Raw genomic sequence first — 26181 nt, 5'->3', positions numbered from 1 at the left:
GTTAATAGTTGAATGCAAAAATCCATGGACAAAGATTGTTTCCTGGCTTTCTCTCTTGCCCAGTCACTCCTTCATTCATGCTAAGATAGCTCCCTTTTGTAGCCCAAGCCCACTTTCTTAGGGATATTGCCACCCTCATTGGAGGAACTTTCCCACGTCAATCATCAACACAATCTCTCCCAGATACAGCAGTCTGTGTCTTTTATGAACCACGTCACTCTGAACACAGTTGAGCAAATGTCCTTGTGGTAGGATCTTTTGGATATATGTCCAAGAGTGGTATAGCTGGGTCTTGAGGTGAATTGACTCACAACTTCCTGAGGACTGCATGTTGATTTCCACATTGGCTGTACAAGTTTGCACTTGTACATGTCCTTGCCACATATCCTTACCAGCATTAACAGTCCCTTGTATTATGGAGCTTAAGAAATCAACAGGTGTAAGATAAAATCTCAAAGTAGTTTTGATATTCATTTTCCTGATGGCTAAAGATGTTGAACATGTTCACGGTGGGTTTATCATCTTATAGTTCTACCAGCAATGGAAGAGGATTTCAGTCTCTTTACAGCCTCATCAATACTTGTCGTTTCATATATTTATGTGTATGAGTGTTTGCCTGCATTTGCTGCTGTCCTTAAAGGCCAGGGATTGATTGCTGGCCTAGGATGCTGTGTATTTTAGGAAATGTCTGTCCAGGGTGTGTGAGCCAGCCCAATTGTGAAGACCGGAGGACAACTTGCAGGGGTGAGTCCTCTCCTTCCATGTGCATGTGGGTTCCAGGGATGAAACTTGGGGTAGGTATGGCAGCAATCAGCTTTACTTGGTGATCAGGCTTGCTGGCCCTGCAGTATCTTCAGAACTTCCTTGTGGACCTTACTGGGTGTGGGGACTCCAAGGGTGTTCAGTGACCATCCAAATCTGCCTAGCCTCTCCATTCATTGCCCCCCACTGTAGGCGGCATAATAACCAGGCTAGCTTAATATGAAACAGCAAATTTTAATGAACTTACAACACCAGCCATCCAGTGATGAGCAGGAAATACAGACAAAGAGAGCTGTGGGGCTCATGCTCGCCAGATTTATAGGTAACATTAGCCCAAGGCGAACACGCCCCCTAATGGGCTGGGCTTATCCCTACACCCCACCACCAGGAGTGTGGACATTGGTGATGTCTGCTGCCTATGGACCGAAGTACCACTGGCTGCACGAAGGGGTGCCTTGGGCCTCTTCCCAGACTTCCTGGTTCATCAAGGCTGCCTCCTTGCTGGCCTGGGAAGAAAGCTCCATGGCCAGACTGAAGATCCTGTGGGCAGAAGAAAGAGAAGGGACAACTTCGCCTCTGGCCAAGAACTCTAAAGGAGATCTTAGAAAAACAAACTTGTTAGAGAAATAGGTTCTCTCCTTCCATACAGATCCTGGGGACTGAACTCAGGACACCAGACTTTCCTTGCTGGCTGATCTCAGGACCCTAATGGTGTCTTTGGAAGTCAACAAGGGTGGCTGCCAACTTGGGGGCAAGTGTGCATGTGTCCATATGGTGCTGCAAACAGAAGCAGGGCCTGTGTATACTGAGTTCCCTCCGTCCCCAGCTCTCCCTCTTTTGAAGGAGACAGCACCTAAGATTCCTAGGCTGACCCTAAACTGATGACCCTCCTGCCTCAGCCCCCAAGCATCTGAGACAGCTGACAGATCTGTGCCCCGAGGCCTAGCAGGAAAGAGCTGTGTGGTGAGCCTTGAATGCATCCTTCATCCTCCTGTTCACCTGGGACCTCAGTGCCCCACACCCTCAACAGTGGGCAAATTTGATGTGAGGAGACCTTGTTGGTGCCAAGCTAGATGTGAGATTCAGCCATTACCACATGGTCAAAGGCCAGGTGTCTGAAGAATTTAAGAGCCCCTAGATGACGGAGGGCATGTGTCCAAGAGTGAATACCAGGTACATCTGTACTGCTCAGATACTGACTGGGAAAACTTGTGGCCATACAGTGGTCACAAGCACAGGGAGACATCCTCAGTCTATGCTCCATATGAGTGATGGCTGACCCATTCTGTAGGCCAGCGCTGGGTACGGCGCTTCAGAATCCCTGAGAACTCCTATGGGCATCTCCTTAAATGCATTTTTTTGGAGGTGGCCAAAATGGCCAAGCCTGCCTGATGACCTCAGTCTGATCCCTAGGGCCCACAAAGTGGAAAGAGAGAACAGACCCCAAAGCCGTCCTCTGACCTTTACACTCATGCCTTGGCATGCACATGCCCAAACATAAAAATACGTAAAAAAACAAAAACAAAACCCCAACACGTGTGATGTTCACACCTGCCATTCTAGAACTCTGCAAGCTGAGGTGGGAGGATTTCTGCACGTTCAAAGCCACACTCGGTGTTACAGATTGAGACCTTGTCTTAGAAAACACACAAAACAACAATGTCCCTCAAGAAACCACGAGACTGGCTAGGCAGTGATGGTGTGCAGCTTCACTCCCAGCTCTTGGCAGGCAGAGGCTGGCGAATCTCTGAGTTCGAGACCAGCCTGATCTACAGAGCGAGTTCCAGAGTGAGAAACTCTGTCTAGAAACAAAACAAAACATACAAAAAGAAACCCCCAAACATCCTGCTAAGACTGACTTCTGAATGACGTTTAACATGTGTTGAGCAACTGTCCGGCTCAGAAAAGGCTCTCTCTGTCCCCTGCTGACCTGGAGCTGCCCTATCTAGGGCATGAGACTGAGTGTGGGATGCTTTCCTTGCCCGTGGTGACCTCAGGTCTCTACGGTCCCCAGTCCTACTCTGCTGGACTCTGGCACAGTATGAATTGATGGCTTCACTGCACCCAAGGTCCCAGTGTCTCAGAACTCAGAAGTGGGCTAGGAGTGGAACAGTGCTGTAGTAGTGAGGCACTCAATAGCTGAGTCCTCAAAAGCCCAAACAGTCTTCACCTGAGAGAGCAGCTGGGTGGGGTTCCACCTCCAGCAACCCAACTAAAAAGAAAGGGATGATGGAGAGAGGAGGGAAGGGATGGAGGGGAAAGGGGGAGGCCTGACCCACACCTGTAGAGCTCTTGGTCCTTCTTGGTAATCAAGTCCCTGAGTTCCTCCAGCAGGTGTGACACCTGCGCGCTGGTGTCTGGCACCTGCCCGCTGGCGTCCGGGGAGGAGATGCCCAGCTCGCCCAGGAGCTGCAGGGTGGTCTTTAGGGCCGGCTCCAGATCATCTGTGGAGATACAGGCTGTTAGCAGAACTCCGGTGCCCAAAGCAGCAGCTGTTTAAGCTGTGCAGCGTTGGCTCTTCTCTCACACTCAGGGAACAGGGCCAAAGGGAGGGATCTTAGGAGATCTCACTCGTCCCTGGAGTGTGGGTGCCAAGTGCATGCTGGGAAGGCAAACCCAGTGGGGAGCGCACAGGTGCTTCTGTGACTGCTGCCCAGGAGACTCCTGTGGACCAGGGGAGCTGGGGCTTCAGGCTGCAAGCCGCTGCTCTGTTCTCTCATCCTCTGTCCTTCCACTACGAGCGACAAGCAGGATGCACCTGCCAGATGTGGCTTGGACCTGCACTTCCTGGCCTCCGGATCTAAAGAGCTGAGGTTCTGGTATCTGTAGCAGCTGTGTGTCCCAGGCACAGACCTGCACCACACACAACCCAGCAAGGTCATGAGGGTTAAAGGACCTGTTCCTGCTGTGTCGTGTCCTCACCTCACCGTCAGTGCTGGGGTTTTGCTGGGTACAGACTTGCGAGGGGCAGTTTGCTAGGAGGATCGCTACAGCTTCCAGGTCAACACTATGCTCTTTTATGGAGCCAGGGTCTCACTGTGTTGTAGCTCAGGCTGGCCTGGAACTCACAGCCTCCCAAGAGTCAGACAATAAATGTAGGTCACCATACCTTTTTCATTTGTTACGTAGCCCAGGCAGAGTAAACCCTGTGCAGCTAAAAAGTCCTAAGGAGGATGTCTGCTCCAGAGAATCCCTCAAATGACCTCTCAACACCTCCACCCTGTTGGTAGGGCCCAGGGCTCAGGGCCGGTAGATAGGTCACCCTGCTCCCAGAGGACTCAGGGCCGGTAGATAGGTCACCCTGCCCCCAGAGTCTTCCAGCTGAGAGGTCCAGCGTGGGGTTGGAATCGTGACTCAGCTGCCTGTGTCCTACTTGGTCCACACGGGTTCCAACACCACCCCAGGGTAGAGGCACCTAGAATATGGTGCATGTGAGACTTGAGGCTCCTTCCTGCTGAGGCAATGCCACACAGCAAGGCTGTTCTTACCTAGGAGTTCCTGCCCACTTCCCTGCATGTGGATGCCCTGCACGGGAAGCTCATGTCGTGTGGCGTCCAAAGCTGTGGCCAATGTCTTGTATTGCTCCTTGAAGCGCTTTACTACAGCCTCGAGAGGGCCCAGCACCTCCATCTGCAGGCAGAAGGGGACACTGTGAGACACACCGCTCACTCGCACAAGAAGGGCCAGCTTCCAGGTAACAGGACCCCCTCTGACCTGCCCTGGATGGGGCCCTGTTGCTATGCTAAGCTCCACGGTGGGATACATCAATGCTGGCAGGTGCCAAGTATTCTGCAGACTGTGTGGCAGAGACAGGTGTCCCATACAGAGTACTACATTCGTATCAGGAGCCTAAGCAGGGCGGGCAGAATGTAAGTGGTGGCATCCTGATCCTGGCTCCCTCATGCACCCCTAGCCTCAGGAGCATGCTCAAACCCACCTGGGCATCCAGGATGGTAGCCAGCTCCTGATGCTTCTGCTGGAGCAGCAGCTGGCGCCGCAGCTCCAGCACCCGCTGCTGTAGACGCTCCTTCTCATGGCATAAGGCCACCAAGTCCTTCTCAGCCTTCTCCTCCAGCACAGTCAGGTTGTTTTCCATCTGTGGGTCGCAAGACCAACTCAGGTGGGGTGGGGGAGGTGACAGAGGACACACGCTGTTTTGTGAGTCCCAGTTAAGCTCACCTTCACAGACAGCAGGGTCAGCAGCAGTGTCTGCGACTCCATCATGTCCATGGTCTCCTGTAGATCCTGCAAGGGTCCTGCTGTTCAATTCCCAGTAAGCCATGTTGACCTGGCTCTTCCGGGCATGGCAGAACCCCAACCTCTGTGCACTTTATAGGTTCAAATGGTGTCCGCGGGGCTGAGGATGGAGTCAGGTCACACCTTGCCCAGAAGTGTATGGGTGTCTCCCCACTCAGTATATGGGCACACTGACCTGAGCAAGGACCCATGGACACCACAGCCCTAGCCTCCATCCTGGAGGACTGGCTGCCGGGAGTCAGACCTACCCACCGTCTGCTCCCCAGTGCTCACCTGTCTTTTCTGGGGAAGGTGTGTCGTTCCTTTTGGGCCAGTCAAGGGTACATGAGGCCCTGTGTCAAAAAAATGGGATGGTTTGGCTGGCTGAGCCCATAAAGATGCTTCCTTGCCTAGCAAGCCCGATGACGCACTCGATCCCTGAACTCGCAGGAAGCTGGAGGGAGAGAACTCCAGAGTTGTCCTCGGACATCAAATGTGCCAAGGCATCAGGAACAAGAACCAATGACAACAAAATGACAAAAACAAAAACCAACAAACAACATTCCTCAGCTTTGGTACTGCAGACCTCTGGGCCAACTAGATGCTAGCCAGGGGCATCCTGTGCACCAAGGGCCAACCGGCAGCTGTGGTTCATCCATCAGAAGCCAAAATCCAAATAAAATGTCTGCATACACCCTAACCCTAGTCAGTCCCTTTTGGTGAGCACCTGTTTAGGCCAGGCAGGTCCTGACTCCTGACTGGCCCGTCTTCAGGAGGTGCTCACGCCGCACATGAGAATACCCTAGCCAGGCCCATGTGCTGCTCTCATCCCCGCCTGGGAACAGAGAAATTTTTGTTCCTGTGTTTTGAGATAGGGTCTCATGCACACCCTGGTTCAATGGAGCCCACGTGGCCAAGGATGACTTTGAACTTCTGATCTTGCCACCACCTCCCAAGTGTCCAAATGTCAGGCACCCCATTGGTTATAATTTCTGTAGCATCCTAAACTGACAGCAAGTAGCAGCTCCTGGATCCGCAAGTAGTTCCGTGGACATATGGTTGGGCCTCAGACACTCTGCCTATGCTCTCATCACACACTTGAACCACATCCTTTCTGACAGAGACCCTTAATGCTAAGTTTTCACTCACAACCTGGCACAATCTAGGATCACCGGGGAATTGAGGGACTTTTGGATCAGGCTGGACTGTGGACAGTCTGTGATGGGTTGTCCTGATTGCCCTGAGGGAGGCCTGGCAGCTCCTTCCCTGCTGCCAGAGTCCCACCCTTCCAACCCTAGCCAGGACTCACCTTTGACCTTCTGCAATGTGCTGGGCTTTCTTCCCTCTGGTGACTTCCCTCCAGCAGATGCAGAAGCCTGTTATGTAAACAGACAGTCAGAGGTCAGGCCACTTGACCTTTGATGCATTTGCTTAAAGGTCAGACAGAGAAGCAGGAGTTTTGAGACTGCGAACACGGGAGAGTCAAACAGTGGACAGCTACGTTCATCAGACATGGGAATTAACGGCACACGTGCTGGACTGCCATCTCGATGGGTGTGTGTTTGCGTGTGCTGTGGAGGGGCTGGCGACCGACTTCCTATGGCACTCTCAGGATGCGCTGACTTCTACACAGGTTACTCTGGACTTCAGGAGACACTGACTTCTCCCTGGCCTAAGTCTACAAAGCTCACAAACAGCAGCTGCACCACCAGCAGCAGTGGATGCCCAGCTGTCAGGTACAAGAAAGGCAAGGAGCACAGTGGGGGTTGTGTCGTGGTTCATTCTCATGCACCACTGGGTCTGGGGACCCTCTGTAGGAAATAAGGAGGCAGCAGGATGGAACAGGAAAACTAAAACCTACTCCTTGTCAAAACTACCCAAGCCTATTCAGACTAGAGCAAAGAAGTTTTCCAAGCCTGAGGGTCACTCTGGGCAACCACCTGCAATGGCCCTAGGTGTCAGGCCAGCAGGCAGCAGACTCCACCCTGCATAGGTGCTGCCAGCCAGGCCCTCAAGGGCACGAAGAGAATCAGCTGTGAAGAACAAAGTGCAAGCTCTGCTTCTCACCTGCCTGACAGTGGGGCTCTTGACCACCCTGGCCACGATTGCACAGGAACTGCTGTGGCCTTGGCTCCGGAACTCGGGGTCATCGTGCTCTACAACTGCTTGTGCCAGTGCCCTCCCCTCAGAACAATCTGCATAAGGGACCACACACTCACGCAGACCTGGCTACCCCGGGTGGTACAACAGCCAAGGGCTGTGGGGTTTAGGGTCAGATACTGAAGAACCCACAGTGAAGGTAACTGGACTGAGTGTGACCAGAAGCTGAAGAGTTGACTCGCTGGTTAAGAGGAGAACTTGGATTCAACTCCCAGCAGTTGGGCCAGTGTGTAAAGGTGCTTGCCACCAAGATTGCCAAACCAAATTGATGCGCAGGACCCATGTGGTGGAAGGTGAGAATCAATTCCCACAGGTTGTCCTCTGGTAACCATATGTACAGTTGGCCCGAACCCTTCTCTAATGAATAAAAATGTAGTTAAGTTTTTAAAAAGTCACCATGAATCTCATTATTTGTACACTCAATTCCAATTTAAATGTTTCAAAAGCACACCCCTAAGAATTCCAGACTAGCCTTTGTTTACGAGCTACCCAAGCAGCACGGAGATCTGATCTGGGCTCCAGGAGAGCCATCATTGGGGTAAGTGAGTGCAGCAGCAGCCCGGAACAGGGAACTCAGATGTTCCTCATCCCTCCTACACTTCCTGGTCATCCTGCAGGGGCTATACTGCCCAATACCTCCTCTCTCTTTCTATCCCACCCAGCTTGCATCCAGAACCCTCCCCACCCTGTTTGCCTCCCTCCCCTCTTTGGCCACATAACATCTCCCAGCTCAGCCTGTTCGGGTGCTGGGACCGAATCTGAATCGGGAGGGCAACCGGGAGGGCAGCAGTTCCTTTGTTTCAATAGCCTGCCTGCAGCAAGCAAGGTAGGCCCTTTGTTTACGAGCTATCCAAGCAGCACAGAGATCTGATCTAGGCACCAGGAAAGCCATCACTGGGGAGTGACATCAATGGGAAGGTACATCAGTGGGCAAGGAGACCTGATCCTGTAAAAGAAGATCCATAGGGGAGCATTCGGAGGAAGAGATGGGCAGGCACCAGTGCAAGAATTCACCCAACAATCTGAAAAACAACATGAAACCACCAGAACCCAGAGACCTCACAACAGGAGGACAGGAACACCTTAATCAAGAAGAAGTAGAAAAAATTGACTTTATGAAAGTGATAGAGGCCCTTAAACAGCATGTAAAAAAAGCCCTTATAGAAATGGATGAGAAGTATAACAGAAAGTTTGAAGAATTGAATAAATCAGTGAATGCTACCCTAGGAAACCAAGGAAAAACAATCAAACAGATAATGGAAACAGTTCAAGACTTGAAAACTAAAATGGAGGCAAAGAAGAAAACACAAACAGAGGGCCAGCTGCACATGGAAAATCTAGGTAAACAAATAGAGACTACAGAAACAAGCATAACCAGCAGAATACAAGAGATAGAAGAAAGAATCTCAGATTCTGAAGATAACATAGAGAAAATAAATGTCCTGATCAAAGAAAACAGCGAGTCCAACAAACTCTCATCACAAAACATTCATGAAATATGGGACACAATAAAAAGACCAAACCTAAGTATAATTGGAGTAGAAGAAGGAGAAGAAGTGCAGCTCAACGGTCCAGAAAATATATTTAATAAAATTAAAGAAGAAAACTTTCCCAACCTAAAGAAAGATGTACCTATGAAGGTTCAAGAAGCATACAGAACACCGAAGAGGCTGGATCAAAAAAAAAAAACATCCCCTCGCCATATAATAATCAAAACACAAAGCATACAGAATAAAGAAAGAATATTAAGAGCCGCAAAGGAAAAAGGCCAAGTTACTTATAAAGGTAAACCTATCAGACTTACACCTGACTTCTCTATGGAAACCATGAAAGCTAGAAGGTCCTGGATAGATGTACTGCAAAAACTAAGAGACCATGGATGCAAGCCCAGACTACTATACCCAGCCAAGCTTTCGTTCACTATAAATGGAGAAAACAAAATTTTCCAGGATAAAAACAAATTTAAACAATACATAGCCACAAATCCAGCCTTACAGAATGTAATAGAAGAAAAATCACTAACCGAGGAGTCCAACAATGACCACAATAACTCAGACATCTAGAGACCCTTCACCAGCGCAACTCAAAGAAGGGAAACACACAAACTCTACTACTAAAAAAGTGACCGGAGTTAACAACCACTGGTCATTCATATCACTTAATGTCAATGGGTTCAACTCACCTATAAAAAGGCACAGGCTAAGAGATTGGATACGAAAACAGGATCCAACATTCTGCTGTTTACAAGAAACACACCTCAACCACAAAGACAGGCACCTACTCAGAGTAAAGGGCTGGGAAAAGGCTTATCAAGCAAATGGACCTAAGAAACAAGCAGGTGTGGCCATACTAATTTCTAACAAAGTTGACTTCAAACTTAAATCAATCAGAAGAGATGGAGAGGGACATTTTATACTCATAACAGGAACAATTCATCAGGATGAAGTCTCAATCCTGAATATCTATGCCCCTAATATAAAAGCACCCACATACGTAAAAGAAACATTACTAAAACTCAAGGCAGCCATCAAACCGCACACACTAATAGTAGGAGACTTCAACACTCCTCTCTCACCAATGGACAGGTCAATCAGACAGAAACCTAACAGAGAAATTAGAGAATTAATAGAGGTAATGAATCAATTGGACTTAACAGACATCTATAGAATATTCCACCGAAATAGGAAAGAATATAACCTCTTCTCTGCAGCTCATGGAACCTTCTCAAAAATTGACCACATACTCGGTAACAAAGCAAACTTCCACAGTTACAAAAAAATATTAGTAACCAACTGTGTCTTATCAGATCACCATGGATTAAAGTTAGAATTCAACAACAATGCTACCCCCAGAAAGCCTACAAACTCATGGAAACTGAACAGTCAACTACTGAGCCATACCTGGATTAAGGAAGAAAGAAAGAAAGAAATTAAAGTCTTCCTGGAATTCAATGAAAATAAACAAACAACATACTCAAACTTATGGGACACTATGAAATCAGTCCTAAGAGGAAAGTTCATCGCACTAAGTGCCCACTTAAAGAAAACAGAGAAAGCACATATTGGAGACTTAACAGCCCACCTGAAAGCTCTAGGAAAAAAAGAAGCAGACTCACCTAGGAGGAGTAGAAGACTGGAAATAATCAAACCGAGGGCTGAAATCAACAAAATAGAAACACAGAAAACAATCCAAAGAATCAATGAAACAAAAAGCTGGTTCCTGGAGAAAATCAACAAGATTGATAAACTCCTATCCAAACTAATCAAACGGCAGAGAGAGAATATGCAAATTAATAAGATCAGAAATGAAAAGGGGGACATAACCACAGACACAGAGGAAATTCAGAGAATCATTAGATCTTACTACAAAAGCCTGTATGCCACAAAACTGGAAGATGTAAAAGAAATGGACACTTTTTTAGATAAGTACCATATACCAAAGCTGAACCAGGACCAGGTGAACAATCTAAATAGACCTGTTAGTCATGAAGAATTAGAAGCTGTTATCAAAAACCTCCCTACCAAAAAAAGCCCAGGACCAGATGGTTTCAATGCAGAATTCTATCAGAACTTCCAAGAAAACCTAATACCTGTACTCCTTAATGTATTTCACAACATAGAAACCCAAGAGTCATTACCAAATTCCCTTTATGAAGCTACAGTTACTCTGATACCAAAACCACACAAAGACTCAACCAGGAAAGAGAATTACAGGCCAATCTCACTCATGAACATCGACTCAAAAATCCTTAACAAAATATTGGCAAACCGAATCCAAGAACACATTAGAAAAAATATCCATTATGATCAAGTAGGCTTCATCCCAGAGATGCAGGGCTGGTTCAACATACGAAAATCTATTAATGTAATCCATCATATAAATAAACTGAAAGAAAAAAAACCATATGATCATTTCATTAGATGCTGAAAAAGCATTTGACAAAATAAAACATCCCTTTATGATAAAAGTATTGGAGAGATTAGGGATACAAGGGTCATACCTATATATAATAAAAGCTATATACAGCAAGCCGACAGCTAACATCAAATTAAATGGAGAGAAACTCAAAGCTATTCCATTAAACTCAGGAACATGACAAAGCTGTCCACTCTCGCCATACCTCTTCAATATAGTGCTTGAAGTTCTAGCAATAGCAATAAGACAACATAATGGGATCAAGGGGATTCGAATTGGAAAGGAAGAAGTTAAACTTTCGTTATTTGCAGATGATATGATAGTGTACATAAGCGACCCCCAAAACTCCACCAAAGAACTTTTACAACTGATAAACACCTTTAGTAATGTGGCAAGATACAAGGGCAACTCCAAAAAATCAGTTGCCCTCTTATACACAAAGGATATGGAAGCAGAGAGGGAAATCAGAGAAGCTTCACCTTTCACAATAGCCACAAACAGCATAAAATATCTTGGGGTAACTCTAACCAAGGAAGTGAAGGATCTATTTGACAAGAACTTTAAGGCATTGAAGAAAGAAATTGAAGAAGATACCAGAAAATGGAAGGACCTCCCTTGCTCTTGGATTGGGAGGATCAACACAGTAAAAATGGCAATTCTACCAACGGCAATTTATAAATTCAATGCAATCATCAAGGTCCCTTCAAAATTCTTCACAGATCTTGAGAGGACAATAATCAACTTTATATGGAAAAACAAAAAACCCAGGATAGCCAAAACAATCCTGTACAATAAAGGATTTCCGGAGGCATTACCATCCCTGACTTCAAACTCTATTACAGAGCTACAGTAACGAAAACAGTGTGGGACTGGCATAAAAACAGAGAAGTCGACCAATGGATTCGTATAGAAGACCCGAATTTTAATCCACAAACCTATGATCACCTCATTTTCGATAAAAGAGCTAAAAGTATACAATGGAAGAAAGAAAGCATCTTCAACAAATGGTGCTGGCACAACTGGATGTCAACCTGTAGAAGAATGAAAATAGACCCATATCTATCACCATGCACAAAACTCAAGTCCAAATGGATTGAAGACCTCAATATCTGTCTGAACACACTGAACTTGATAGAAGAGAAAGTGGGAAGTACCCTCCAACAGATGGGCACAGAAGATCGCTTCCTATGTGTAACCCCAGCAGCACAGACATCAAGGGCAACATTGAATAAATGGGATCTACTAAAACTGAGAAGCTTCTGTAAAGCAAAGGACACTGTCACTAAGACAAAAAGGCAACCTACTGACTGGGAGAAGATCTTCACCCACCCTGCAACAGACAAAGGTCTGATCTCCAAAATATATAGAGAACTCAGACTTTAAAATGCTAATTAACCCAATTAAAAAATGGGGCACTGAACTGAACAGAGAATTCTCAACAGAAGAAGTTCAAATGGTCTAAAGACACTTGAGGTCATGCTCAAACTCCCTAGCAATCAGGGAAATGCAAATCAAAACAACTTTGAGATATCATCTTACACCTGTCAGAATGGCTAAAATCAAAAACACCAATGATAGCCTTTGCTGGAGAGGCTGTGGAGGAATGGGTACTCTCCTCCATTGCTGGTGGGAATGCAATCTTGGGCAACCACTTTGGAAATCAGTGTGGCAGTTTCTCAGGAAATTCGCGATCAACCTACCCCTGGACCCAGCAATACCACTCTTGGGATTATACCCAAGAGATGCCCTATAATATGACAAAAGCATTTGTTCAACTATGTTCATAGCAGCATTATTTGTAATACTCAGAACCTGGAAACAACCTAGATGCCCTTCAATGGAAGAATGGATGAAGAAAGTGTGGAATATACACACATTAGAGTACTACGCTGCGGTAAAAAACAATGACTTCTTGAATTTTGCATGCAAATGGATGGAAATAGAAAACACAATCCTGAGTGAGGTAGCCTAGACCCAAAAAGATGAACATGGGATGTACTCACTCATAATTGGTTTCTAGCAATAAATAGGGGTCACGGAGTCTACAATTGGTTAACCTAAAGAATCTAAATAAGAAGGTGAACCCAAGGAAAATCATATAGTTATCATCTTGGCTATGGGAAGTAGACAAAATTGCCGGGGAGAAAATTGGGATCTTGGGGGTGGGGTGGGATTGGGGTAAGGGATGATGGGCAGAGAAAAGTGAGACGGGGAGGATGGGGGGAACTTGGGGAAACAGGATTATTAGGATAAAGGAAGGTTGGATAGGGGAGCACGGAAGCACAATTCTTAGTTAAGGGAGCCACCTTAGGGTTGGCAAGAGACTTGAACCTACAGTGGCTCCCTGGGGCCCAAGGCAATGTCCCCAGTTAGTTCCTTGGGCAGCTGAGGATAGGGAACCTGAAATGACCCTATCCTATAGCAATACTGATGAATATCTTGCATATCACCATAGAACCTTCATCTGGTGATGGATGGAGATAGAGAGAGAGACCCACACTGGAGCAGTGGACTGAGATCCCAAGGTCCCAATGAGGAGCGGAAAAAGGGAGAAGATGAGCGAGGAAGTCAGGACCACGAGGGGTGCACCCACCCACTGAGACAGTGGGGCTAATCTATTGGGAGCTCACCAAGGCCAGCTGGACTGTGACTGAAAAAGTATGGGATAAAACCGGACTCTGAATATGGTGAACATGAGGGCTGATGAGAAGCCAAGGACAATGGCACGGGGTTTTGATCCTACTTCATGTTCTGGCTTTGTGGAAGCCTAGCCAGTTTGGATGTTCACCTTCCTAGACATGGACGGAGGGGAGAGGACCTTGGACTTTCCACAGGGCAGGGAATCCTGACTGCTCTTTGGACTGGAGAGGGAGGGGGTGAGGAGTGGGGGGACGGGGAGAAGGGTGGGAGGAGAGGGAGGGAAATAGGAGTCTGCGAGGAGGCAGAAACTTTCTTTGTTCTTTTCTCAATAAAAAAAAAAAGAATTCCAGACTAAAAGGGGCACGTGCCGAAGCCAGATGCCACCCTCACACATCATACACGAAAGCCTGTCAGAACCCAAGAAGAATCACAGGGTTCAGGTCTTGAGACCCCCATGCCAGCACGTCCCTGACGCTGACTTGGGAGCCCATGCAGTCAATCCCCAGCAGGTGCTGGGCTCTGGCACATGAAGGCCTGGGCTCCATCAACAGGTCTGTGTACACACCTGATTGCTGTTGGATAATCTTTTTGTATGCTGTAAAGATGTATCTCTGCCCAAGGCACCTTCTGATTGGTTAAAAAGAACCTGAAAGACCAATAGCTAGGCAGGAGAGAACAGGTGGGGCTTCCAGGAGAGAAGGGAACTCAGGAAGAATCAGAGGCTCTCATAATTAAGCCAGGGAGACACTGAGGGAGTCAGCAGTACAGAGAGGTAAGGAGCCACATGGCAGAATGTAGACTAATATAGACATGGTAATTTTTTTTAAGACAGATTTTTCTGTGAAACAGTCCTACTGCCCTGGAAATTTTGACCAGGTTGGTCTTGAACTCACAGAGGTCTGTCTGCCTCCTAAATGTTGGGATAAAAGGTGTGTGCCACCACCACCACCCGCCAGAGCTAGTTAGGAACAAGTCTAGACTAAGGTCAAGCTTTCATAATTAATAAGAAGTCTCTGTGCCATCATTTGGGAACTGGCAGTCTAAAGAAGGTCCAACAACAGATGACCAACAATTGCGGTTGGACGTGGTTGCCCTGTCTTTAATTCCAGCCTTTAGGAGGTAGAGGGGTGGATCTCTCTATCTCTCTAAGTCCCGGCCATGTAGGAATATGTAGAGAGACACTGTCCATAAAAGAAAAAAGGCAGAAAAATCCATAATGGTCTTTTATTTGGGGGGGGGGTGAGATAGGTTTTCTTTTGTATTTTAATAAATAAAGACTGCCTGAAGATCTGAGAGTAAAACAGTCCCACTGGTCAGCCTTACAGACCAGGTTACGGTGTCACACACCTTTAATCCCAGCCCTACAGAGGAAAGAGATGGGGGAGACAGTTCTCAGACATAGTCTCATTCTGAGAAATCTGGAGGCAGGATTGCCATTTCAGACTGAGGGAGAGGCAAGAGCCAGTGGCTGGCTGTTTTGCTTTATAGACCTTCAGACTGAAACCCAATTTCTGACCCTGAGCGTTTATTAATCATGCTTCAGGGTTTCTCTGTGCAACAACCCTATCTCTCCCAGAACTAGCTCTTGTAGACCATGCTAGCCTTAAACATACAGAGATCCGCCTATGCCTGCCACCACCGCCGGGCTGGAATATTGATTGGTCTTTTGAAAGCAAATTCAGAACTTGTGCTCAATGACACGAGAGCTGCTGCCTGTGGCTGTTGACAACAGGCCACGAAAGCCAACCACTGAAAACCCTGACTCACTAGCGAGAAAATGTCCAAGGTAGAACATGTAACAAACAAACCAGCAACAAAATGAGAATTTAACGGCCAACAAGCAGGGCTGTGTGGTGTGTAGTCTGGCAGTCACTTTGCAAGTCTGAAGACCTGAGTTTGAATCCCCAGCATCTACACAGAAACAAATCCACTGTTGGGCCCTAAAGCCCCACCAAGGAGAAGGTCGCCCCAAGAGACATTCACAACTCGGTTGATGCAATAGCAAGAGGAATTTTTATTCTGCCGCGGCAGAGGTCCCCCAGCCTCGAGAGGAGAAGGACGACTGCTTTGTCTATTACAAGCTCTTTTAAAGGAAAAAAAACACAAAATCAAGGAGGGGGGAGTACAAAATCAAAGGGAAAGCCCAAAAATCATTTGTCTACTATTTTGACTCTACTTAATCAATGTTGTAACAGTTACAAGGAGGAGCCTTGATCAATGTCATAGTTACAAGGAGGAACCTTGATCAATGTTATGACGGTTACAAGGTCGTCTCACCCCAGTTCCAGGGTCCAGGTCTATACAATGGAGATGGAAAGTACTCAAAGCTCTCGTGCATGTGTTGTTGGTTACCAGGGCCCTGGTTCCGAGGAAGGGGGTGCAGTAGTGCTAAGGGGCCTCTAAGTCTTTCACCACAAGAACCTCTCACCCTAGCAAGGGATGAGGAACACAAAAGGATCCCAAGAGCTGGCAGTTCAGTGAAATCCTGTCACAAAAGAAAGATTTCACTCTGGCATCCATCCATGTGTACATGCATGGTTGTACAACCTGCAACACACACACGTACACACACACACACACACAAATAACAAGGACCAATGCAGAGCAATGCCCACCACCAACTGCCTTGGAGACACCTACTGAAGTCACAGAAGTGTGCCTGGGAGAAACGTGAAATGGTGTAGCAGTTCAGGAGGAATGGGAGCACACAGCACAGCCCGAGCACCCCTTATCCACAACTGAAATCTGAAACTCAAGATCATCTGCCCCACACTCAGGGAAAGGGCTGCTCAGCTGGAAGTGGGCTCCACTCAGGACCAGCCCTTCTGAGATCCATTCAGCCTCAGGAGAAAGCGCAGGCTAATGTTACCATGACAACAGACACTCAAGACTCCAGCCAGACCAAGGTCACCTGATGGGGTACCAGAACCAAAATGCCTTGTATAAACACATGGGGGCACTGTGGCCAAGCCTTCAAGGTGGCAACAGCCACAGGGTGAATGGAAGCAGGGATAAGTAGCTTGGGAAAGCTGTCTGCAGGGTGATGTGAGAATCCCTTCCCTTAAACCAGACTTCCAGTCACAGCTTCAGGAATCCTGGGAACCCTCACCACACTTCCTGGGGCACAGGCCAGGCAGATGGGAAATTAACCTTCTGATTGTCATAAACCAAGCCTGTGCTCAGCAGTCCTGCCTGGCCGTGACAGACAACCTGGAACTGGATCCTGTGCTCCAGGGATGTGTCACCACAGGGATGAGCCTGCAGCTGACCCCAACATGTTTCCCCCATTCTTGCAATGCAGTGCAGCTTTTGGGGCCTCAGGAAGACCTGCCAGCCTTGCTTATTGACAGCTGAAAAAGTATCACACAGGAAGATGCAGAAGTGAACGTCACCCCTGCCAGCTGTGCCTGTGGCCCACACCGAGTGCCGCTGCCACTGCCCATCACTCAGGAGCCTCCTGGGTGTGAAGGGATAGTGCTGGAGGACAGATCTGACAGAACAGAGGCCCTCAAAACAGGAGGGGCAGAGGAGGTACATACGACTGATGGACACTGGTGTCACTCTCACCAGAGACTCAGGACTGTGCCCAGAACCTGGAGGCGGCAAAGGCCCCAATGGTGTCTTCCAGGATCGGGCTGCAGCTGCCACGTGCCCTCCACCCATTCCTAGTGGCTCCAAGAGTAAAAGACTCCATTACCTTCTTAGTTTTCTTCTCATATTGCAGGTATCTGGACTCAACCACTCTTCCTCCTGCAGACGACACAGTGTGTAGTAGGAGCTGCGGGCTGCATTCCTGCCACCCAGCTCCCAGCCACCTGGCTAGCTTATGCCCCAAAATAACAACACACAAATTGTATTCATTTAAACACTGCCTGGACCCTTAGCTCTAGCTTCTTACTGGCTAATTCTTACATCTTGATTACCCATTTCTATTAATGTGTGTAATCCCAAGGTACGCTTACCAGGGAGATTCTAGCCTACATCCATCCTGGGTCAGAGCTTCATCGCGTCTGCCCTGGAGAGGAGCAGCGGCATGGCCTCTAACCTCACTTCCTCTTCCTCCCAGCATTCTGTTCTGTTTACTCCCCCCACCTATGTTGTAACCTATCAGGGCCAAGCAGTTTCTTTATTAATTAACCAACAGTGTTTGTTAGAGAAGAGGAATGCTGCAGCATGAAGACATAGAGCATGAGCAGGACCCCACAGTGGAGAGCCGGGGCCAATGACAGGAAAAGCACCAGCCTTACAGCCCGATGCAGACTGGCTCCTTCAGTCTCCCCAGTATGCACATGGCAGCTACTGCAACTAGTACCTTCACAGGACACTCAGTGTCCATAAGACACTGATGGAACGTCTCTTGTATGTGGGTCCTTGGAGTAGGAGCAAGTGCCAAGTAAGTTCAAAGATAGAAACATTCTAGACCGTGAAAGCCAGGGGCCAGTGGGATGGCTCACTGGGTGGAGGGCTTGAAAGCAAGCCTGATGACTTTGGTTCAACTCTCAAGAGCCTTCCTCTGACCTCTATATGTGCACCTTGGTATCCCCCTCACCTTCAGTAAATAAGTGCAATTTTTTAAAAAAAAAAAGGAACAGGAGAGATGGCTCAGTGGTTAAGCGCTTGTTGCTCTTGCAGAGGACTGGAGTTAGGGTCCCAGCACCCACAGGGATGCTTGCAACTGTAATATCAGTTCTGGGAGATTCAACACTCTCTCTGGTGTCCAAGAGCATCTACATTCATGTGCACAGCCCCCTCCCACCTACCAAAACACAAAACAACAAATCCCACAGCATTTTGGGTCTATCCCTCTCTGGTGGAGTCCGTCTCTGTTTGTGCTTCAGCACAGTAAAGCTGGGCTGCCCACCGTGGTCTTAGTATTCCCACCTTCCTATCTTTAAATCAGAGGGATAGAGATCCACTCCTGTAACCCTAGATGATGTTAACTGTTGTGAGGGAATGGCCGTGCTGGCATGGATTTGGGGGTTCTCGCTGAGATCCTGCAGAGGCTCTGAGAGCATAGGTAATGGACGTAAAAGGCCAAGTCAGACTCTGCCTGGGGCTTGTGCCAGGAAAAAGCTTGGAAAATGCAGCCCAGATGTAGGAATCTGACCCTGGTTCAGTTTAAACGTGTTGAGCCTGCAGCCAGGACAAACAGGCCCACTGGTCTATGTGCCCAGGCCAGCTCTCAGACCCTGCTTGCCAACCATGGAAGACTCCAGATTTCTCATTACAGCTGGTCTGTGGTCGTTTGTACCTTGACCACTCATGTTTCTCAATTAAATGAAGCTAGCAGATTAAAAAGTAACAATAAAGTTAAAGACAGGAGAAGAGCCCACAGCAGCCCAGGGGCAGGGAAGCTGGGGCACACGTGAGCCGTGTCAGACTCTGTACCTTTGGGTTGGGGAGGCCTATGTCCATGCTCTGTCCTCACCACCACTCCAGCCTTTATCACGGGTGGACCCTCATGAGACTCACGCACAGATCCAGGCCCCCTTGGCGGTGGCTGGGGCATCTGGCCTGGCCAGTGTTAACAAAACCAGGCAGCATGCAAACATGTCATAGCTTACACACAAAACTGCCAGGCTGGGGCCACTCAGTGGCACGGTGCTCAATTGGCACAGTGAGGGCCCCAATTCTACTTCTGCCATCGCAGTAAACAAACAAACAAAATATCTGCTGAGGATATAGGTCAGTGGTTAGGCGCTTGCCTAGCAAATGTGGGGCCCTGGGCTCCATCCCTAAGACCAAACCCCAAGCCCCAAACCCAACCAGGTCCAGTGATCACTGTCAACCCTGAGGGTCCGAGTTTAGTCCTCTGGACTCCTATGGTGCAATGAGAGAAACAACCACCCAAATTATGCCTAACCCCCATGTGTGTGCCACATGTGCTACCTGCCCCACACGAAGTGTAACAAAAAAAAAGGAGCCTATGAGGCTGAGGAGTACTTGCTCTTCCAGCACCCACACCGGGCAGCTCCACAGGTTTCTGAAGGAACTTGGATCTGTGGCCTGTGCACATCTAGAGCTACACTTTCGAGGGACTTCAACTCTCCAAAGGACAACTACAGTCACAGGACACCTCAGGGACAAAGACAACCCCGAGTCCCCAAAGGCATGCCACTGAGCAGTGGAAGTTTCAGACTTGTCTCTGTCTCCCCTGCCCCCAAGAAACCCCTTTCATGAACTAGATGGCACCCTGGAGGTTGAGGCAGGAGGATCAGGAGCTGACCGGCAACCTGGGATCCATGAGACTTTCTCAGAGAACAATAAGGTTCAGCATGTAAGGCACTTGCTTGCTACCCAGCTTGATTGATGACAAATTGACTCCCACAAGTTCCCTTCTGACTTCTATACTCATGATACAATATGCACACCCCTCCAAAGAGATCAATACACGTGTAATAAAAAAATTGAACAAAAATCGTTGATGAAGACAAAACAAAACACTTTCCTTAAAGCGCTCACCTTGTACTCTTCTTCCTTTTGTCTTGGGGGCACCAGTGGCTGCGGGCTTCCTACAAGAGAGAAGAGAGATGTGCTATTCATCCATCTACAAGATCTGCAGAGGCCAGAGCCACCTTCTGTCAGCTGCAGCGGGGCATGTGAAGATCATCCCTAGACAAGCAGGAGGTGGAACCCCCACAAGACCAACTTCCTCCTGAAGGCAGTAGAACACTGGCCCACAGGGATCAGAGCTTCCCGACCAGGAAGATCCCTGTCTCATCAGGCTGGTGTGACAACAGCCAGAGAGGTGGGAGGGCTTCGGAAGGGCTGGAGCTGAGGATTTGCAAGCACAGGGGCTGGAGAAGACAGGAGGGAAGAGTCCAATGGTAAGGATGAGATGGCAGGTTGGGGAGAGGACGGTGACACAGCCTTTCTCTGCAAAGTGTCAGTTTCCTAGGCTCCCCGGTCACTGTCATGACCAGCAACTACTCAACTTTGCTATTCTAGTACCAAAGTTGACAGACACAATGCGTGGGCCATGTGGCAACAAAACTTTGCTGACATAGCACATTTTGGGTCACACATCGCTCATATGTCACCAAATAGTTGTATTCTCTAAATATTTTTATTTTTATTTATTCTGTGTATGTCTGTGAGTGCAGCTGTGTAAGTGCCACCAACTGTGCGTACCGTGGTGCCTCCAGAGAGGTTAGGGGACAATCTCAGCATAGGTCACGTTCCACCTTCTCATCCACGGCTGCGTATACCAGGCTAGCCAGTCCTCACTCCTGCAGACTCTCCTGTTTGGCCTCCCATCTCCCTGTAGGGTGTGCTAGGAGTGCAGGCACTACTGCATCCAGTTTGTACGTGGCTTCTGGGGACCCAAACTCAGGTTGTCAGGCTTGTTCAGTGATAATTAACACACACACACAACCAACAGGGTCTCACGCTACAGCCAAGGCTGGCCCAGAACTCATCATCTTCCTACCAGGGCTGGACAGACAGTTTGCAGGATAAAGAGTTTGCTGCTCTTGCAGAGGACTTGAGCTCAGTCCCCAGCAGTCCAGCTCTGGGGGTCTTAAGCCTCTGCTGCTGGCTTCTTCCTGAAGCCTACAGATGGTAGGGGCTTGGCTTTGGGAAGCAGGGCAGGTGCACCTGCTGTGGTCCCTCAGGATGCCCCGGGGTCTGCCCATCAATCACGGAGGCCTCAGCAACATGGCCTTGACCTGACCTGTGCCCATCACTACCCGTGTAAAGAGCTGGAAGTCTGAGGTATAGTGCTGGTCAGGAGGCTCCACCCACCGGCCTCTTCTCTGTAGCACTTCAGCCTTTTAAATCTGATGCAGTATGTGGTGCTCACGTCCTCTGACACACGGGAGGGCAAAGGATGACTTTTGTAGTTGGGTCCTGGGAATCCTGAGGCTATGAGGCTTGGTGGCAGCACCTTTACCTGCGAGTAAGGAAGCTGGCCTGGGGCCGCGTGTGGTGGTACAAGTCTATAAGCTGCAGAGGCAGAGGCAGGTGGACCTCATTGGGTCAAGTGTCTAAGTGAGGGGCCTACTTAACTTATCATCTCTCAGCATCCCAAGTGCCTGTCACAGAGCCAGCCTGGCAGGCATATCCTGCCCCTACCCTGAAGTTCCCCAGCTTCTCTTTTCTATATAACTCAGCCATTTTGTCCACTTGGTCTGTATGTTTCTAGTGCTCTCTTTGCTCCCTCTTTCTCTTCTCATGGCCTGGTTCAGGCTGCTGGGCAGGTTCAGTATGGACTCTTCCTGATGCCTCTGGCTGTACTTTCCCTCATATCTACAATAAACCTTCTGCTCAACCATATACGTTGGAGCAGTCATGTCCTCATTTTTCTTTTCTTTTCTTTCTTTACTTCTTTTCTTTCTTTCTTTCTTTCTTTCTTTCTTTCTTTCTTTCTTTCTTTCTTTTTGAGACAGGATTTCTCTGTGTAAAAGCCTTGGTGAGAGCTACCTGCCTCTGCCTCCCAAGTGCTGGGATTAAAGGCCTGCAGCACCACTGCTGGGCCACATCCTCATTTTTCATTCAGATCTCTGTGATCTGTGAGCTGGAAGCTCACAGGGTCTCCACAGGGAGTTCTGTGACAGTGTGCTAGTATTCTTTGACTTATTAAAATATTCCTTTTAATCGTCTTACATTCACTAGCATTGGTAAGCTGTAACTAACTGGATAAAATACATGCCTAAATTTAGCTTATATGTCCAGTTTAAATACACCAGGTAATGGTGCCCAATTCTCAAGTGCCTTTACAGATCTGAGAGTATGGCAATTTAACAAAAGTGCTTCTAACACAGACATGCCAGCTCCCATGGCACCTATAGCTCCTCCAAGAAGATACATGGTTACAAAGATCTTCCGCCTTGAGGCTTGCCTTTGGGTTTTGCAAAGACACCCACACACCAAAAAGCGGCCTTTTACCTCTTCAGCTTCCTGGATGCCACCCGGGGACTCAATCTTCTCATCCTGCCATGACAGGTGGACTAAATCTTCCCCCCACAGGAAAATCTTGGGGCCTCTTGTACCCAGCAGCTAACGGCAATCACTGCCTCCAGGCTGATGTTCTCCGAGGACTAAGGAGAGACTTGGGATTGCCTGTGTAGCTAAAAAAGGTGTCTCATTTTTGCCCATTTATCCCCTTAGATCTGTCTAATGGCATTTGGTGACTTAGGGTACTGTTCACTTATTACTTCATCCATGGCATTTGACAACTTAAGGTACTGGTAGCTCATTACTTCATTTGAAGTTTCCTGCTAAAATACAAACAGGTGTGCCTCTTTCAAGGCTTCATAGTTCAGATTAACAGGTGTATCTTAAAAATCCAGAGTTCCCAATTCCCTTTAATTGTCTTCTAAAATGTGCAAACCTTCTAACCTAAAGCAACAGCCTTTTGCTATGACACCAAGATGTAAATCTGTTCCAGTTCTCTTACAGATACCTACAGGTTTCTGGAAAAAGTTCTACTGCTGTATCAAAAATCAGGTCTGGTAATAATAATAATAATAAAAACCCCAAACAAACAACTAACAGTCTTCCAGAGCCTGTTTTTTTTTTAATTTTTAGATTTATTTGTTATGTATACAACATTCCTTCCGTGCTGGGCGGTGGTGGCACACGCCTTTAATCCCAGCACTCGGGAGGCAGAGGCAGGCAAATCTCTGTGAGTTCGAGACCAGCCTGGTCTACAATAGCTAGTTCCAGGACAGGCTCCAAAACCACAGAGAAACCCTGACTCAAAAAACCAAAAAAAAAAAAAAAAACCAAAAAACAAAAAACAAAAAAAAACCCCAAAAAAACAACATTCCTTCCTTGTATGCCAGCAGGCCAGAAGAGGGCACCAGATCGCATTATACATGGCTGTGAGCCACCATGTGGTTGCTGGGAATTGAACTCAGGACCTCTGGAGGAGCAGTCAGTGCTCTTAACCTCTGAGCCATTTCTCCAGCCCTCCAGAGCCTGTTTGAACCCCACCCATTTTCACGCATATTTTACAGGTCACTCTGGCCATCTGGGCCAAGACCAACTTACAAAGCGCTCTCCAGAAAACGCCAACACCTGCACCAGCTCCTGGGACTTCACCACTGGTACCAACTCTCCTGGATCAAGGACACCTAACAACTAAAATCTGGTTTTATCTGCTAGTGTGTCCCAATTGTACACCCGAGCCTCACCTGTACAACTAGGGCACTTCTCTGTCCCATTCTTTCTGGCAGTTAATGACTTCCCATGGCTAGCCCTATTCATAGGGCCAATGATAACAAATGCCTCCTGCCTTCTCATCTCTCTCAACCAACAGCTGCCTGAGGTCTCCTGGATGACAGTAAATGGGAAGCCGCTCCAGCCACGCCTCTCATGAGCCCACCAACTCCCCCCTTGCCAATGTCACTCCATGCTCACAGGAAGTGGCCAGACCTGAGTCGGGTCCCTATATCCAAGAGTCTGGGATGTTTGGGTGAAAGCGTCACCCCAGCCCCTGGCATCCATTTCAAGCCCCTTCCCCTGGGAAAGCCCACCAAGCCTCCCCAGGGAGGGTCAGGACCACTCCCACAGGGTTTTTAGGCTGTCCCCCAAAATATGAACATGTGGTCTCCCCTTCTCTCTCTTCCCCTCACCATGCTTTCCTGGTGCCACCCAGGAGCGCTCCATCAAACATGGGCATCTTTTATTCGGTCTAATTTGGTCTGATTGGAATTATTTGTGTTGGCAGAGAGGCTCGTCTAAGAAATATTCCTAACAAAAACAAAAGCTGGCCAGGTGGTGGTGGCGGCGCACGCATTCAATCCTAGCACTAGGGAGGCAGAGGCAGGTGGATCACAGTGAGTTCGATGCCGGCCTGGTCTACAAGAGCTAGTTCCAGGACAGGCTCCAAAACTACAGAGAAACCCTGTCTTGAATACAAAAACAAAAACAAAAAACCAAACAAAAACAAAAAATGGTTTATTTGAGACAGGTCCTCAGGTAGGTAACTCAGGCTGTCCTTGAACTCGGGATTCTTCCACCACCACCTCCTGCCTGTGCTGACAGGCAGGCTTCTAGTGAAGCTCAGGTGGGGTGGGAGAGTTTCTTTACCATCACTGAGTACTTGTGGTTGCCACTAGCATCAACCCGCCCAGGTGTAGATTTTTATCAATTTCCAGACCATAACTCTCAAGCGATTATTTTGTAACTCCCCGACTCTTCCCCCCTTTTTAAAAAAAATTATTTATTTATTTATTTATTCATTCATTCATTTATTATGTATACAATATTCTGTCTGTATGCCTGAAGGCCAGAAGAGGGCGCCAGACCTCTTTACAGATGATTGTGAGCCACTATGTGGTTGCTGGGAATTGAACTCAGGACCTTTGGAAGAGCAGGCAATGCTCTTAATCACTGAGCCATCTCTCCGCCCCCCTCCCCCGACTCTTCCCTTATCAGTGCTTCAAAACTCCTTTCAGGAAAAAAGTAAACCTGAAATTCTAAGAAAAAAAACCTATCCAGGCTCCAATACTTCCCAAGCTCACTAACAAGGATGAATCCCCGCAGTGCTGTGGTGCAGCAGACTGGTCCAGCTGCTGCTGGGGAGCACACTAATCATCCCCGCGGGAAGAGTGGCAGGAACTGGAGAGTTCGAAGCAAGCCTGGCTTACAAGAGACCCTGTCTTGGAACCAAAACAGAACAAGTCACACACAGAACTCAGGAGGTTAAGTGCTCCCCTAGATGCAAAAGCTAGGAACCATGAGGCTAAGTTACCTGCTGCCAACACCAAAGTACCACACACAACTCCACTCTGAGCCGCACAGGAGATGCTCAGAGCCTGGGCCTCCAGGCTGGGAGGGATTCGGGGAGTGGCTCTAAGGAGCCCCGTTCTCCCGCTTGGGCACCCGTCAGCCCAGGCTCTGGCCAGCCCTCGGGTGCCCCTAAACCCCGCCCTACTGTGCCCCCAACTCACCCCGCGTCCCGCTCCGAGGAGTCCGCCATTTTCCCGCCTTCCACTCAAAGAGCCTCTTCTCGGGGCTCCGCTCTCTAGGAGGCAGGCAGGACAGTGGGGCACTGGGGCCTGTCAGCAAGTGAAGCCAAGGAGCCCGCTTTTTTGGGAGCGCGCTCTGAGGGGGCAGGGCTCTGTAGCGCCCCGCCTCTCACAGCTCGAGGGAGCCAGAAAACAGGACCACACCAACAGCAGGGGCGTGGCTCTAGTGGGCGTGGCCCAGAGCACCCCTCCTCCCTGGAGCAGGGCGGCCAAGGTTCAGGTGAGTTCTTTCAGTGGTTCTCCTGATGGGAGGACAGAGCCGGGGTTGGTGCTGGTGTCCCAGGGCGCGAGGGTGTGACGCGGCCTGGGGGTCGCGGGGTGACTGATGGGGGCGAGAATGGCGGGCTTACGGGGCTCGAGGGCGCCTTTGAGCAGTGGCTGTGGAGAGGACGTGGCTGAGGTGGGCACTGAGGAGGGGGTCTCAGGAAATCCAGGAGGCCAGGAAGGCGGAGCTGAGGGCCCGAGCTGGGGAAAGAGGCATCTAAAGCGCGGT

The 26181-nt window shown here is 48.5% G+C and overlaps 1 protein-coding gene across 1 annotated transcript; it reads right to left on the bottom strand.

Annotated features, from left to right (window-relative positions):
- Positions 1-1064: 1064 nt before the first annotated feature.
- On the bottom strand, positions 1065-25781 carry LOC142838274 (HAUS augmin-like complex subunit 8). The gene is made up of 10 exons (XM_075953623.1): positions 25611-25781; positions 20176-20225; positions 17411-17463; positions 6308-6374; positions 5293-5351; positions 4942-5007; positions 4700-4858; positions 4251-4392; positions 3044-3206; positions 1065-1302 (listed from the first exon to the last, which is right to left on the bottom strand). The coding sequence occupies exons 1-10, from the start codon at positions 25637-25639 to the stop codon at positions 1179-1181; spliced, it is 912 nt and encodes a 303-aa protein (XP_075809738.1). The 5' UTR covers positions 25640-25781; the 3' UTR covers positions 1065-1178.
- Positions 25782-26181: the final 400 nt, after the last annotated feature.

The sequence above is a fragment of the Microtus pennsylvanicus genome, chromosome 19 (assembly GCF_037038515.1).
Source record: "Microtus pennsylvanicus isolate mMicPen1 chromosome 19, mMicPen1.hap1, whole genome shotgun sequence".
Classification (NCBI taxonomy): domain Eukaryota; kingdom Metazoa; phylum Chordata; class Mammalia; order Rodentia; family Cricetidae; genus Microtus; species Microtus pennsylvanicus.
This window is presented reverse-complemented; position numbering and strand designations above follow the sequence as displayed.